Consider the following 16,930-nt stretch of genomic DNA (forward strand, 5'->3'; position numbering starts at 1 on the left):
ATGTCTATATTTGTTTCGACGTTGCTTAACGAGAAAAATTTTCTGGATCTACCACTTTCATAAAACTTTTTTACACAATATTGAAACCATGCTGATTAGAAAAGCCGTGCGGTTTAGCGAACAGATTAGGTTAGACAATGAAATGTAGCAACGTGGAAAATGCTGTGTTTTGTTTTTCGAACGATTAAACCCTGCAGCTGAGTTAATCCTAAAGGGCTGCCCGCACATATAGATAAAATTCAAAGCTATTCGTCATCTTTATATTATCTACATCTATTTTTATAGGATTAATTCCATCGAAATCAATAGCTTGTTTCATGAATTCTTTAGCAATGTTTCATATCTATGCATCTATGTCGGTAATGATAGGGTTTTCTGACGTTAAATAACTAGTGGGAAAGTTGGTAGTATTAAACAGTCAAATAGGACATGAGATGCGGGTAGTCAGAGGGGTACCCAAAACAATCTGTAGGCAATTTCTCTGGAAAACATCTTGCAAATCTTCCTCCGTTTTTCGGAGTGCCCACGATTCAGAACCATACTTGACCACTGTCATCACTGTAGCTTGCAATATTCTAATCTTGGTTCGCCGACTTATCTTCTTATTATTCTACCCTTTTTTCAACTGCGAAAAAGAACCCTTGGCCTTCGCTATTTTACTCTCAACATCTCCACTGCGCCCACCGTCTTTGCTAATAATACTATCTAGGTAAGTGGTATAGTATGGTAAGGTAGATCAGGTAAAATCCGTCGTATAAGCATAAATTAGATGAAGAAGCGGACCTAGAACATAACCCTGCGGAACACCCCAACTAATAACGTACTGAAAAGATCTAACATCATTTAGCATATGTCTAGCAGATTTTTCTCTTAAAAAAAAAAAAATAAATAAATAAAAATTCAAACCACTTCAGATGTAAACCACTGACGCTAAAATATTCTAATACATGTAATAAAATATTAAAGTCTACTGTACCAAATTATTTTCTAAAATCCACAAAACACGCTAAGAGCCAATACTACGATAATAATCATTTTTGTTTGCGTATATCCTTGCTTCCGTGTGGCCCAATGGTCACATTTCAAAATATCAACTTTGATCAAAAAGATGGGAAATTTAAAAATATACCTCTTTTTGGGTGAAAAGTGCTGTGACGCATGATTACGGTCAAGTTTCTTTTCAGCATTCTTTCTTTTATGATTGCAGCCTGAAATTTTTTTTGATTGAGGACTGAGGGATTTGTCTTTAGCCACCTTTAGAAATCTCCCCAAAGTGTAATCTTCGGATTCTCTCATTCTTGTGGTACCCAAATCACGCCAATAAAAAAGATAAATTGATTACATGTAGCAAAATAGTCATCAGTTTAAACACCATATTAATATTTTCAAGTAATCCTGCTGGCCGGATAGTAAAAAGACCTAAAAAACAAAAATACCTAAAACACACCTAAAAAGCATAGTATACCCCTATAATCATACATTAAGCTGAGGGGAAATGAGGGTAATCCGGGGGGGGGGGTCCTGATCCGTCTATTCTCTTACATTGGAAAGTATGTTTAATTACTTACAATACTTTTAAATAAATAATGACGAAGACCACACTGCCTTTCCATCTTGGAGTGTTGTGAAAGTATTAATCATACAAGATCTAACTGTATCAGGGTTTGAGACTACAGCGTTACATCTGTGGAAAGAAGATTCTAAAGACGCTACCAAGCCTGCAACAGGAATCTGTTTTGACTAGGAAGTGGTCCTTGTTCAAGTACTTTTTCTTCAATAAGACTAAGTTTTCTAGCTGAATGTTTGACAGTTGCAGGTCCAGAAGTGACCTTCAGAATGTAAATTGGGTTGCTCGTCTTAGATTCATATCTCGAACCTTTTGAATTTTTCAGTAAGCCCCCTTTTTAAAAAACGAAAGTAATGGTGTAGCAAATTTCTCTCCATCCTAACAATCTGAAAAAAGTCATTTAATGAGAAATTTTGTAACAAAAATTTTTCAAAAGATTTTCTTTGGGAAGCAACGACATGTCTCCTCTGTTTTCGTCCTTAGTAATATGATTTACATTAGACAAATTTAATAGTAGAAATTATTTAATACCATAATAAATAAAATCAATAGTCAACCAAAACTAACTCATTTCCAAAAAGGTATACAAGGCTAGCTGCAACAAGAGCAAATGGTACTTGTATGATATACCCCCTATCGCTCAATTTGTTCATGCATTGACGCACTCTTTCGCTAGTTTCTTTGAACTTAGCGTGAGAAAAGACAAAGAAAAGTGACAGAATAGATGGGAAATATATAATCTTGGATATATTTTTGCAAATTAGGGGGGTAGGTGTAAAATATTTGGACAGTGTGAATTCCCAAAACAGTTCTTACATCATAATATAAGAATAATTGTAGCTACAACATTTTGCATGTAGACCCGCTGCACTTTAACCCCCCCCCCCGAATATACAAATATATAGCCCAAATTTGTTTCTAAAGTATTATATTTTTATCATACTTAGGTATATTTTATTAGGATTAAACTTATTTCACTTCTTGTGCGGCAGGGGGTTAATCATAAAAGTACAGAGCAAATAATGCAATAAGCAATTGTCTTGACTGTACCTTTGTGAGGCATTGAAGCTAAGACTCTATCCAAACAAAAATTATATGTGTTTTTGTGGTTTTAGTTAGGAAATATTTTATCGAGTTTTTTTGGAGTTACTTTGCTATTGGTTTCTTTTTTTACAGTATGTTTCGTTGAAAATTACTATTAGTCATATAACCGGTATGTTCGCCTAGGTTGTATATCATGTTTTATTGAGGAAATTCATCATGAATTTGTATGAAAACTTTTACAATGTTGTGTTGTTGCAATTTTTGTTTTGCAAATTCTTGTTTTACTGCATTGAATAGGCTTTTAAATAGGAATATGACTGATTGGTCTCCTCTCGGTTCTAGACGTTACAATGTTGAGCACGGAAAGAAACGCTTAGTCTCAATCATTAATTTGTCATTCAATGATTTAGCTGTTGCTTTTTTTCCTAATGGTGTAGGAAATAGTACTTTGGCTCATAGACTTTTGGTTCTAGGAAACCTTTCTCGGGGAAATGAAAGAAAATTGAAATAAGATATTAACTTTTGCTGGTTTTTTGTTTCATTTCTCTAGGGGATTCCTTATTGAAAGATTCATCTTTGATAAAATGTGCTTCCAAAGTTATACAAGTAGACCAGTGATCTATGATTGCTGGCGGTAAAAGGGGAATTATCAACTTTTTAAATTTCACAGATCAAATTCGTCTTTGGTTTCATGAACTGACAAGGAATTTGTTTTTTCTCTGATAATGGTTGACAAATACATTAAAGTAATTAGTGCTATGTACGATAATAACACTGCTACGGTTAAGGTAGGAAATTAGGTTAGCACCTGGTTTTGAATTTAAATCAGGAGTTAAGCAGGGTTGTGTTTTATCCCCCTGTATATGGAGTATTTTGATGGACTTTGTTTAAGGAGCACAGGAAAGGCAATGGGAGACCACTTGAATCAAATGGGGAGGAAACAGTCTCCTGGACTTAGATTATGCTGATGATTTAAGCATCCTAGATGAAAGTGTGAGCAAAATGTATGAACTTTTAGAGGTTTTGCGAGTTCATGGTGCTAGAATATGCTTGAAAATTAATGCTGAGAAGATTAAGTAACAAAGACTAGGAATAAGTGAAGATGAAAAGGTGACGTTTTGTAATGAAAAGATTGATCAGATGGGCAGCTTCACTTACCTTGGTAGTATTATTAGTAAAGACGGTGGGAGCAGTGAACAAGTTGAATGTAAATAACCAAGCCTCAGGGTGTTTTTTACAGTTTAAAAGAGTTTGGAAAAGTGGGAAAATTGGTCTTCGAAAGAAAATTGGAATATTAGAAGCTACAGCGATGAAAGTGGTCATATATGGCTCTGAAGCATGGGCGCTCCGAAAAGCGGATGAAGATTTGCTAGATGTTTTCTAGAGAAATTGCTTAAGGATTGTTATGGGTACCCGGCTGACTGACCGTATTTCAAGCAATAGGCTGTACGAAAAATATGGTTCAATACCGTTCTCTAGGGCTATAATGAAAGAAAGGTTGAGGTGGCTAGGGCACGTTGTGTGGATGAAGGATGACAGATTGCCGAAGATTGTTCTTTTCGGCCAACTGTCTAGGGCTAAACGGAATGCAGGTTGTCCTCGTCTAGGGTGGGAGGACGTCACAGAGAAAGATTTAAAGGTAATGGGAACTTCGTGGGAGGGTGTAAAAAGGGAGGCTTTGAATATATTGGGATGGAGGAGGAGCGTGCGTAGCTGTGTCTGCCTCAGGTGGTTTGGTGTTGCAGTGAGTTTTTAGTAGTAGTAGTAATAGTAGTAATGGTTGAAAAACGGATGACTATGAGATATTGATCGCATATCGGTATTAAATGGGAGCATGGCCCATTTAAAAGTCTTGAAATATTTGACTTAAACATCCTTCATGTTACTTTATAACCAGACGCCGTTGCTTTTAAACAAAGTCAGTTCTTCCATTTATTAAGGATTAAAAAGGCATATCCTTACATGGAAGTCAATTAGTTGAGTTCCCATGGGAGAGAGAGAGAGAGAGTATACCTTGTGAGGACGGCGAGGACCACCAATACTGATTTACTAATCCTAAGCCTTACAATTATTATATTTTAGTTACGGAAATGCTGGTCAACGTTCTGAATATTTGTTCAGACGATGAACTAATGACTGATGTAGAAGATGCAGACGTTACTGCTGAACAAGCCCAAGTTCGTAAGGAGGTGATAAAGAACAAAATCCGAGCCATTGGAAAGATGGCACGAGTCTTTAGCGTTTTGAGAGAAGAAAGTGAGAGCGTGCTACAGTTGAAAGGACTCACTCCTACTGGATCTCTACCCCTTGGTGCATTGTCCGGTGGAAAGAACTCTCTTAGAAATGGTAAGTTACCCTATCTGTTTTAAGGATTGAACCGAATGATCTTGAAAAGCTGAAAATAAGTACAAAGAGAAAAACTACCGAAAGGCCTCAGAAATACATGCTAGAAGATTATGGAACTTGCCCCCTCCCCCTAAATTCGTAAACATATGCATTTTCCACTTCTTTCGACTTGTGACTTCTCAGTGGTTATTTAAGGAGTGGTCTTAGATAATCTGATGACTGTCCTACACGAAAATGTGGTCACGATACCAGGCGTGATGTTTCAGACATTGTTTCAGGATGTTTCAGACTTGATGTTTGACTTATATCAAAGTTGCTACTGTGGCGTTGTAGAAGTTACTAGTTCTAAATATGGCACCATTATTTTAATTTTAGTTTCTTTATTCTGGAGCAGTCCCTTCATTAATAGATTCTTAAACTTCACCAATAGATTCTAGTAAAATATGGGCATGTTATGCGTTGTTAAAGTCACGATCGCGTACAGTTTTTAATCTACACAAATCTGGAAGTCAAAGATCGGGGTTCACTCAGGTAATAGCTTGGTAAGCGCTTAAACAAGTACCCGATACCTTATGCAATGAATATATTCTGAACTTGGTTTAATATTGAATAACTTAGTATATGAGTTTTCGAAGTCACTAATTACAAACACACGAGTTAAATTAAAATATTAGCGTATTAAAACAGAATAAAGTGTGTCGCTTACATTTTTCTAAGCGACTTCTGAGCTTGTTAAAGCAAAAAGTGAAATATGGAATCCTTTTGGGCTGTATTTAAGGTGCTTTCGAAGTCAATGACTACCAGTTTAAGGCTACAATTGTAATACGAGTTTGCTTAACCAGATCGCAGTATGTGGGAAGATGGCTTCCAATTTCCACCACGCCTCGTATCGAGCGATTTTTGAGCTTGTTGATTATCGATAGGGGGCAAATATTGCAGTATATTCATAATAAAATACGATACACTACAAACGCATATTTAATGTAAAACAAAACAGTTTTTTTTTACGATTAATAAATGGATTCGAGTAGAATTGCTATGAAGGAAGAGATTATACTTAACACGTATAAAAATTACAATGAACAGTGAAGTCAAACTAAAAAAAAATAAAAAGAAATTGCCATATAAATTGTGATATCGCCGCCAACCATGAAACCCCCAAAAGATTATTCTCATTTGCACTTTACCAAAAAAAATATTCTTTCTCCTTTTTTTATTAAAGAAAAAAGAATCAAGGTACCGCTACCACTCAAACTCATGGCCATCATTTAGGATTTAATTTATAAGGCATTTCTAAACTTGAGTTTATGTGCAACTATGATACTTCAGTACTTAGCCTAGAACCAGTCTGTCAAGTCGCTACAATAGATACGTCTCAAATATTGCACACTGAAATTTCTTCTTCTGACGTAGCCAAGAGCTTTAACTTATATTCACACAGAGCACGGATCTGTGGAAACCGGTTGTGTATTGTTGTTGCGGAGGAACGCATGCGTCTCTTGTCGCTCATCCTTGCGGTTTTCCGCAAGACTCATGCGTTGAAAAAATCCAACGGTTGCGGTTAAAACGCTTGCGAATCGCGGAAGAAAAGAACATGGAAGTAATTGAAAGGTTGATTTTAGCTGTTAAATTTCATCAAATAATAATTTGACAAATTCATCCTGAGCATAAAAGATGCAATTTAATTCAGAAGGCTTGGGAGAAGACCTCGAGAGAGACGAATTTGCCAGACAGAATGTTGTGAACAGTGCACTGGACTGCAAGCTAAGCACCAAAGTATGACCAAAGCTCACAATCTACTAAAAGGAGGGGGGGAGATATCTGTTTTACCATTCTGTGTTCCCACCCTTTTATTGACAAATACAACTGTTGATTCGGCAATTTTGCTGTAATAGCCCAGCCTTGGCTATGTAGGTCTAGACTATTAATTGTAGCTCGACCACAGTCATGGGCAAGCTGCAATCTCCTATCTCAAGGATCACACAGGGCAAACTCGTTAAAAAAAAGTGAATTTAGCGACTGAGATGCAGGAAAAGTGACCAACTGCAAAGATCCTTTTAAATTTGGAATATATCACCATAATAAAATAGCTAGGATGAACAGAGTCAGCGGTTTCACGGATTTGGCGATGCGGTGCGGAATACGCAATGCATTGCGTTTTCTGTAATGCCCCTGTGTGTATGAACGTCAGGCTATAGTTAAACAATATTTATTCCGACTTTAAGCGCCACCCAAGAATTTCATTGTAGAGGTGCATCCCCAGTTCTGTTTTACTAGATTTGGATGTTCAAGTTATTGAATTTAGCATGGTAAGGCTCTTTTGTGTTGATTTTAAATTTTATATATTCTCGAATTAGCATGTAGAAGAGGGATCCCAATTACTGTACGCGAGTATCCTTGCCTACGGGAAGTTTTCTTCGTTAAACTTTCGAGGTCAAGTGAACTGGATTTGGCGCTTTGCCTGCTGATTTGAAAATTTGCCAAAGGAATTTACTCCTTTAATTGAGAGGGGGTGATAATGCAATTTATTGATTTATTGAAGACGAGGGTCAGTGGTGTGACTCTATAAGCTCAGCCGGAGTCGACCCTGCTCTAAATGGATCTCAGCTACCTGGAGAAATCTGGGGGAAAACGTTTGAAGTATCGGATGATTTATCCCCCGTATATATATATATATATATATATATATATATATGTATATATATATATATATATATATTTATTTATTTTATAATTATTATTTATGTATGGAACTTATTTCATATGCTATTTGGTATGTTTTTAATTGTACTATATTGTTTATTGCTGGTCAAAATTTGACCGTCAATTTCATTTTTTTATATTGCGATTGGTTATTTTAATGATAGCTTTGTAATATTTTTGGTAAACATTGGTGAAGGTATTTCAAGCCTTATCCAAAGGAACAAACAGTTCCGTATAGATTTTAAAATAAATTTATAAATTTTCTTGCAATAAGAAATTTTCTCAGCTGTTTTTGTTACTGCTTGATAACATACCATTGATTTGATTTTCATTAGAGATTTAAGCTGTGTTTTTAAACTGGGTTGGAGCCAATTTGTCAAAGCAATTTGCCAAATTAAATAGACTTTTCTTTTGCTTTGGATTTCAGGATTGGATTTTAGAAAAATTTTCTAGCGCAGTCTTGTATATAGAATGAAAAACAAAAATTCTTGCATCCGTGGTTTATACGTACTGGTTTGAGTAAAAATTGTTGGAGCTGATGAAAATCTTTGAATTATTCAAATTAAATTTGTATTAAGAAAAGGGACAAACAAATAGAATAGGCCCTGTGTATGTGTATCCGAGTCCAAGTCCATGACTACTTAAAAAGTAATAAAATAGGTTTTAGAGAGAACTTTCAACCATCTATTATAAATAATGATTATATATAGCAATGATTATAGAATTAACAATAATGATAGTAAACAAAAAGATAAATAAAAATAATGAAGATCGTAAAAAAGTAAGAAAAACAAAATAAGAAAAGGTAGGTTTAATGAAGCAGGTTAACGAAATGTAGTTGTTTGTATAATAAAACATCAAGCGTGTTCCTTGGTGTACAACCGTTATAAATTAAAGAGAAGTCAAAACGAGTCAACTCCAATCCATGTACACAGAAATTATAAATACCACGTGAAAAATGAGAATGAAACAAAAATCTTGTTTCAATTTAATCAGAGAAACGTATAACATGCACCGATCTCCAGAAAGAGATGTGTAAAAACGATACAAACCAGAAGCGGGCAATGTTCTAAATACTTATATTTATCTCTAACTGATTCACGTGCATATTTACAGCTAAGAAAACGACTTGTATTATTTTGGCATGTTTTATTTGTTTAATTGGTATTTACTGGTTTAAAACACCCATCTTAATACTACAACAATAAAGGACATATAAAGTACAAGTGAGAAATACCAGGTTTTTAGGAAACTCTAAGGCAACTAATATTTTAGTTTTTTCGAAATTCCTTGATTTCTCGATAAATTTGAACTAAGCTTCCAAAAAAGTTCCAAGAAAGACATGCTTTCATCGACCATAAACCCTTACAGATGTAGCTCTGGATATAATGGTATATTTCTTAATTATCCCTATAATACAAGGGTAGATATTTAAAGATTTGGCGAGAAATTTTCAGTTTTTATTTGTTTACATTTTAAGCTAACTTATTAAGCTTAGCGAAAAATAAACTTCAGTAGTAAAAGGTCTTGGCTAAGTCACATCCAATACTTTCATGAAATAAATAAAAATTGCGCCCATTTTCTAGTCTTTATTCAGACCCTTGTTAATAATAGTAAGCATTCAGATAAATTAATAATTTCACTGTCGTTCTTTTCTTCTGAAAACTAAATCGAATATTGCTTAAAAATTCTTCTTTTTTTTCTAAAATTCAAAAATCCTAATAAAAAATGACTGCTCTAACAATCTAGAATTTATAAAGGCACAAATTACACGAAACGCAAATATTTAAAAAAGAAGTTATTGCAGATTTATTTTTGACTTGATATAGCGATACTGGAATGGCCCGCAATAATGACAGGCCCTCAAGCAAGAGGTAACTTTTCACATTGATCATGAAAAGACATTAGAAAGTCAGGAAAAGATCTGCATGGGGGACAGTTGCCTACTAGTTTGAAAAAAATTAGTTTTCTTCGCTGAATTCCTTAATGCAATTTGCCAGATGAACCAAATTGCCAAAACATGACGTGAGACTTTGCATGGATATGAATGTAGCCGAAATCAGCGATGCTTTTCGTTTTGCTTAAAATCAAGCTGTCCTGCTTTGGAAAATCCGTGAGGGCATCATTCCAGGCTGGTCTTTAAGTCCTGATCTCGTAGCTTCCTGCCTCGAAGCAAAATTTTGGTTTAAGCTTTGGAAGAATCTTATTCGTGGTGTTGTGAATCTTATTCGTCTCTATACAAAGAAGAATTTTTCTAAGGCTCTTACTCTTCATCGTAGAAACGTATTAAACGCCCATTTGGCACGTGCTAAAAATGACAGAAATTTTCTTTTTAGAATTATCTCTCGCAAAGAGAGGTCCCCCTCATCTGTTTCTTCGGCTGAAATTCCTGATGAGGAATAGTCTGCCTTCTATGGATCCGAGTTTGCTGCTTCTGATCAACACCTTGAACTCTTTTATGAAACTGAGTTAAACAATTTCCTTGTTACCAGTCTCAATAGAGTTCATTGTTAGTGCAGCATCAATTGAAGATGTCATCAGGCATTTTAAGCCTTGATCATCCAATGGTATTGACCACATCCTTTTACACAGCGAATTGTACCCTCTTCTTTTTTCATTGGAGACCGTATTCATATTCTCAGAAGAGGAAAACCGAACCCAGAATGTTCATCATTTCGACCTTTTACGATTGCGACTTCCTTTTGCAAAGTCTCGGAGATTCTTCTCCGATCGACCTTGAATAGGTATGTTGCGCTCCACCGCACCAGTTTGGATTCGAGTGGGGAATAGGTTGAGCACATGCCCTCACAGTTGTAGCCAATGCACTAATTGAGGCTGAATACTCAGGAGAATGTCTGCCTCCGGATAAAAATATGTCCCCTGTTCCACATAAGAAACTTATTCGTGTCTTGAAAGGTGCACGTCAAGGAGCAGTTTTTTCTCCTAATCTTTCCAATAATTGTGTGTTGGATGATCAAGACCAATGCCCCCCCCCCCTCCCCCACCCATTGAATCTTCATTGAATTTGTCTCTAGTTTGTTATGCAGATGATGTTTTATATTTCAGCCGTACCCTTCAAAGAATGAATGAGATCTTTGTCACACTTCAACAGAAGTATCTTAAACTTGGCTGTCGGTTCAGTTCTGATAATTTAGAAATAGTGCTTTTTAACTTGAAACGTCATTTATAGCGCTTGGTGATACCACCTCGTTTATCTAAGTCTTCACATTGGTTCCTTGGTTTGCCACAGCAGATCCCTGCTCCTAGACCAGACCATCTCACACGACGTATATTTGCTTCTTATACATCAGTTGTTGCAGCAAAATTTTATTCAACCACCTACTATTAGCTAGCATTTTCAATACCTTAGCCCTCCCTTGCATCTTGTATATTGCTCCATTTTGGAAGCTGTTTACTAGACTTGAGCTGATTGCCTGAAAGTCCGGTCCATTTTCTTTCTGTTCGCTAAATATTTGCTTCGGTTACACTTTGGTGTCGAAATTCTCCATTGATCAGAAAATTTAAGCTCGCTGACCCTAATCTTGCAATTTCTAAATTAATTGCCAAGGATAATCAAACTCAATTCTTCACAGAATGATTGATATCATGCTCTAATTCAATAATGCTTGGTAATTTTGTATGTCTAGTTTGTCTCTAGTTCATGTTTAATTTTGTCGTTAAATATCATATCTGTGACAAGAGTTAGTGTAGTAATTGGTTTCTTGTTCATGTGATTTTTTTTTTTTTTTTCTGTTTCCCCTACTTCGTCTTATCATGTTATTTGAATGACGGGTTTTCAATAAAATAAATAAATAAATATCCAGGAGACCAGTGTTACTGTCATTAAGCAATGTTTCTGATAGCAGGAGAACCTTCAAAAAAAAAAGAATTGACGCCAAGATAATTTAAATGAAATAACCCATAATCATCTTTCACGCTCAGATCACACTCTGATTCAAATTCAGCATATAACACTGCGCAAAAAAAAAATCCCTATCGATTTTAACTTCTATTTTTTACAAAACACTCAAATTTTACTAAAAAAAAAAGAAAATGTTGAACAGTTATATGCAGTTTCTAAGCCTTTTGAAGTTCGCCTTCTCGCTGGTCATTAACGGTCATTTGACCGTTAAACGAGTGACCCAGTGTTGAAACTAGCCTTTTTGACCTTATCTCTGCCTATGCTTTTTTTTGTCTCCTTGAATTTTTCTTAAACTTGGAATAAGATTAATTTTTTTTAGCTTTGAATATGCTCATCACTTGGTCAATTGTGTATCAACGCCTTAGCCCTCCCTCGCATCTTGTATATTGCTCCATTTTCTTTCTGTTCGCTAAATATTTGCTTCGGTTACACTTTGGCATCGAAATTCTCCATTGATCAGAAAATTTAAGCTCGCTGACCCTAATCTTGCAATTTCTAAATTAATTGCCAAGCATAATCAAACTCAATTCTTCACAGAATGATTGATATCATGCTCTAATTCAATAATGCTTAGTAATTTTGTATGTCTAGTTTGTCTCTAGTCATGTTTAATTTTGCCGTTAAATATCATATCTGTGACAAGAGTTAGTGTAGTAATTGGTTTCTTGTTAATGTGTTTTTGTTATGTTTTTCTTTTTTCTTTTTTTTTTCTTTTTTTTTCCTACTTCATCTTGTCATGTTATTTGAATGACGGGTATTCAATAAAAAAAAAAAATATCCAGGAGGCCAGTGTTACTGTCATTAAGCAAAGTTTCTGATAGCAGGAGAACCTTCAAAAAAAAAAGAATTGACGCCAAGATAATTTAAATGAAAAAACCCATGATCATCTTTCACGTTCAGGTCACACTCTAATTCGAATTCAGCATACAACACTGCGCAAAAAAAAAATTCCTATCGATTTTGACTTCTATTTTTTTAAAAAACGCTCAAATTTCACTAAAAAAAAAATAAAATGTTGAACAGTTATATGCAGTTTCCAAGTTAAGGCAAGAATTATGATTACTTATTCTAATTCTAAGTAAAAAAAAAAAAACAAAAAAAAAACTGAATTAGAAATAGGAGAAAATTCTGTTTCAACAACACTATTACATAGTGTACTTAAAGTTGTTCCTCATAAGAAATATGTCATTGGTGGGACTCAAGCCCATGGTCTGTAGCACACTAAGCGGGCATTCCGCCACTGAGTTACGACGGCAAGTCTTTTCATATTTGTATGTCGGTTTCCCTTTCTCGCTAGAAATTGAGGTGTTAGGTTTATTATAACTTGGAGTTCCTTGACATGCACCTATTTAAAGTGGAAAAATTGAATGGATAGGCTGTTTCTGTGATTATGCTCTTCTCTCATGATAATCGTCTTCTATTTAAACTACATAGGAAAGGACTACTTGTTGTCAAAAGATATTCATCTTAATTTTTTTTTTTTTTTTTTTTTTTTAGCTTTACAAGGATTCAGTCCAAATCACAAGATTACATCCTTTGAAGAAGCCAAGGGACTTGATGCGATGAATGAGCGTATGCCACCCAGAAAAGATGCTCCTCCACCCGTGGCTATATATTCTTCCAGTAATAGTGACGAAAAGAATAATCACGTGTCCAAAGGTCCAGCGAACAATTCGCATTCTTAATATTTATTTCTGCACAATCAGCTGAGCTGTTAACCTGGTCACGTGATCCCTGGTTTGCTCCTATTCTCTTTCCTGGTTCATCCCTTTTTTAGCTTTGCAGTGAATAAAATAAAAAGCCAAACAAAAAAAGGAAAGTGCAAAGAAAAATGTTGAAACCAGCCATACGGACTGTTATCGTCAATTTTAGGAATATTTTTGCTTAGTATTGAAATACATTACGTTCTCTAGAAAGTTCAGCTCTCTTTTGTGTCTTTCTCTATCTCTCTAATAGCATTTGTATGAACTTGCTTTTGCGCTGCGAGCTATGACAGTTTTTACCGATTCCCTTTTTCATGTTTTTATTAGCTAGGTTTGAATTCAAAATTGTCAAATTACCTTTCTTAACCAAGTACTTTTTTACTGAATTTGTGTATATCTTACTGTGAAGTTTTTTTTGGTTCTTTTGTCTAAGCTTTATGCCTTACTGTATTTAATATTCGGGATGTTAGACCAGTGTGTGAAGAGTGGTTCTGTTTTTTTTTTTTTTTTTGTTCTTTTTTTTTTTCAATAGCCCCGTTTTAATTTACGTGCTTGTCTTAGATGAAAGAAGTGGGGTGCTAACTTGGAGATCTTATGCAATTCAAATAATATTTCAGTTTACAAAAACAAACAATTTCTACCAGGAGAAAAATTTCACTGTAACATAGTTTTCTCAGTGCCACCACGCATAAGCACAGGTTGGGAAAGCTCATCCTCCTTATAAATCGCAAATTGTAATCTTTCTTATTTATTTTTACTAATATTATTCTAGTCTTTAGTCTGAAATACACGGTATTACTCCTTTTAAAATTGCTGGCTACGTTATAAACCTTCAAGGCTTCTACAAACTGGGAAAATAGTCTGGTTCAATTTCATTTTTTGTGGGTTTTTTTCTGTTTTTCTTGTCTTCTACTGTGCTTTTTATTACCACGAAAATGTTAATCAGTAAAAAAATGTATTCTGAAAATAAGTGAGTGCCTAAACTTATAAAACTACGTGATCACATTAAATGGTGACGAGCAATCGAATAAAAAATTATCTTGAAACTGGACTGTTGCGAGTTCAATTGCAACGTATTTTCAGTACTACCCATTACTACCCGTAATAACTCAGATCAACCCATTCTTGAGGCTCGAGATAGAGTGCGACTCTAGCAGCATATATTTAAGCACGTCTTTGCCAATGATCTTCGTCAACTTTTTTTAATTCTTAGACCTGTAAAAAGTAGAGACGTGAGAACCCACTTCTAAGATTATATATCAAGAATATCCATCTTTGCTTATCCATCTACGTATATCGTCATGATCAACACTAACTCCCTCTTCGTTAAACGATGATGTCTCATTTGCCAATTGTTTTTTCACGATATATTCTGTTTATACAGATTTGTCAATCTGATTTTACTGCTGTTGTAGTTGTTTGTTTGAAGCACTCCTGGGCAGGCTGCTCATTGTGCACGTCTCCATGATTTCATCAGAGCCTTTAGGTATGAAAGGTATTCCATGTCAAAATTTCAGCTGTCCAGAGGTTGTTCTGTCATGACAAAGGGTCAAATAGCTTAACTAGCCTTCTGGATTTTTTCACTGTGGTTAGGGAGGGGTTTTGAAGAATATCAAGGCAAAAAACAATAAATCGATGTCAAGCTGTATTCAACTCTGTCCAATGGTCTCACAATTGGGCCTCCATATTTACAATTCAAACACAAGTGGCTGATATGGCAATTTAAACTGATGAGCTTGGCTTGCAATATATACACATACTCATACATGGCCCAGGATACTTCTGAGCGTTAATGCACCAAAATACTTAGGCACGCTTTTTTTAGTGGCAGTCTCTGTGTCTCATACTTTTTACAATATATTAAAATATGCCTAACATCCTCTTCTACATTGCATACCTCACGTAATGGAGAATCTACTGACTTCCATTTAATTGAAATACTCCTAATTCGAACATGGTCTGTTCTGAGCCTGAATATACTGATAGCCAGGTGCCTGACTGGGTGACATAGATCAGGAGGTGGGGTACCATAATCATACAAATCAAGGATCTGGTTCTGAGACCTTTGACCAAATACCTCTTTCTCCTTCTCCTTTAGCAACTTATCATAATAACATAAAAATCCTTCACTGACCACTGACATACTAAATTCTCCCCATACCTAGCACCCTATTTTGCCAGCTTATCCGCCTGTTCATTTCCCCTAATTCCAACATGTGCTGGTACCCATGTTGCAACAATATCATACTTGGTTGTCATCAGTTTTAGCAGTATCTTTTCTAAAAGCAACAGTGATTTTCTTGCTGGCCTATGGCCATACATCAAATAATTCAGCACTGAAAGTGAGTCACTACATATCAAATATTTACCTACTGGCAAAACACTTGCAATAAATTCAAACGCTTTCAATAGTGCATACAAAGTGAAAATATTGACAACTTCTCTGTTACTTTAAAAGACAGGGCATGACTGAGCCCAAGGACCACAACCGCAGCCCCACCCCCAGTGACAAAGCATGATCCATCAGTGAATACCATTTTATGTCCAGTCTGTGTCCATTGGTCTACCCATTCATGCCACCTAGCTCTTGCCATCTCTGGTGGTTCCTCTGGGTTACCCCTTGAGAATGGGGGTAGTGCTATATTTGACTTTATACCTGTACTAGAAGCTGAACCTACCTCATCAATAACATCAGGAGTTGGGATAGGAGCAGGTGTTTCAGAGATGTGCTTCACCATTCGACAGTATGGTGGAATTTATTTTGGTTGGATTTTACTGTACTTTATCACTAATAGATTTTTCCAAAGAAGTAATAGTCTGTTAATTAACAAAGCAGTGTACGAAAAGTTCATATGAGCAAAATTCAGTTGCCAGACTTATGCTCGTCTACCCTCAAAGAGAACTCTGTAAACATTCAGCATGCGCTGGCAGACATTTTTCGAGATCCATTTTTGTCAGCCCGCAGTTGAATCTTAAGGGGGAGAAAGAGATCTCTGCCCTCTTAACAGAAAATAAAGGTAATTTTGAGATGTAATGGGAAGGACAACACTAGGTATTTGAGAAGTTGGATGGTATCTCAGATGTAGTTGGACTGGATGAGCCTGGGAAGGGGTTGAAGGTCAGTCCTTTCATCTTTCAAAGAAACACTAAACCATATTAAGTGTAAAACACTCTTGCCAAAAATAAATTGTTATATATTGCAATTTTTAATAAGTTATTGCAACTTTTCTTTGCTGTTAAAACCCTTGCCGTTTACTTTGCGATTTTTCTAAATGTTAGTGAAGCGAGTGCGAGATTTTTTAGTTGCTATATCTTGACAACTTAACAACTCCCTAGTTTTAATACTTAATCAACTCTCAGGAAATTTTCATTAAAGTAAAATTATTTATTACACACAAAACCATACTATGCTGAAGTTGTTTCCTATTGATAAATACAGTATTATAAATACGACTTAGATGAGAATTCAAATTATTGGTTTTTGGAAAGCTAATTAACGTCGATAAATATTTTAAAGGCCAGAGTTGTTTGTGGGGTTGTAGACCTTTGCATAGTAAACGTAAAACGGTGTTCTATAACAGGCTGCGTACTGATAAATATTCCGAATGGCTTAATGATTTTACTCTGTAAATCTATTGCTCTGTT

General features: G+C 35.5%; 1 protein-coding gene across 1 annotated transcript in view; it reads left to right on the plus strand.

Moving 5' to 3' along the window:
• The window catches only part of LOC148952125 (serine/threonine-protein phosphatase 2B catalytic subunit 2-like), a 135,115-nt gene extending 120,343 nt beyond the window's left edge, over positions 1-14,772 (plus strand). The window contains exons 10-11 of the mRNA XM_089088852.1: positions 4,694-4,957; positions 13,080-14,772. Coding sequence (XP_088944978.1) covers positions 4,694-4,957; positions 13,080-13,267 — 452 coding nt within the window. The 3' untranslated portion in view covers positions 13,268-14,772. The remainder of the gene's footprint in view (positions 1-4,693; positions 4,958-13,079) is intronic.
• Positions 14,773-16,930: the final 2,158 nt, after the last annotated feature.

This window comes from Artemia sp. Qi Xiang Cuo, chromosome 5, assembly GCF_049724085.1.
Source record: "Artemia sp. Qi Xiang Cuo chromosome 5, ASM4972408v1, whole genome shotgun sequence".
In the NCBI taxonomy this organism is placed as follows: Eukaryota; Metazoa; Arthropoda; class Branchiopoda; order Anostraca; family Artemiidae; genus Artemia; species Artemia sp. Qi Xiang Cuo.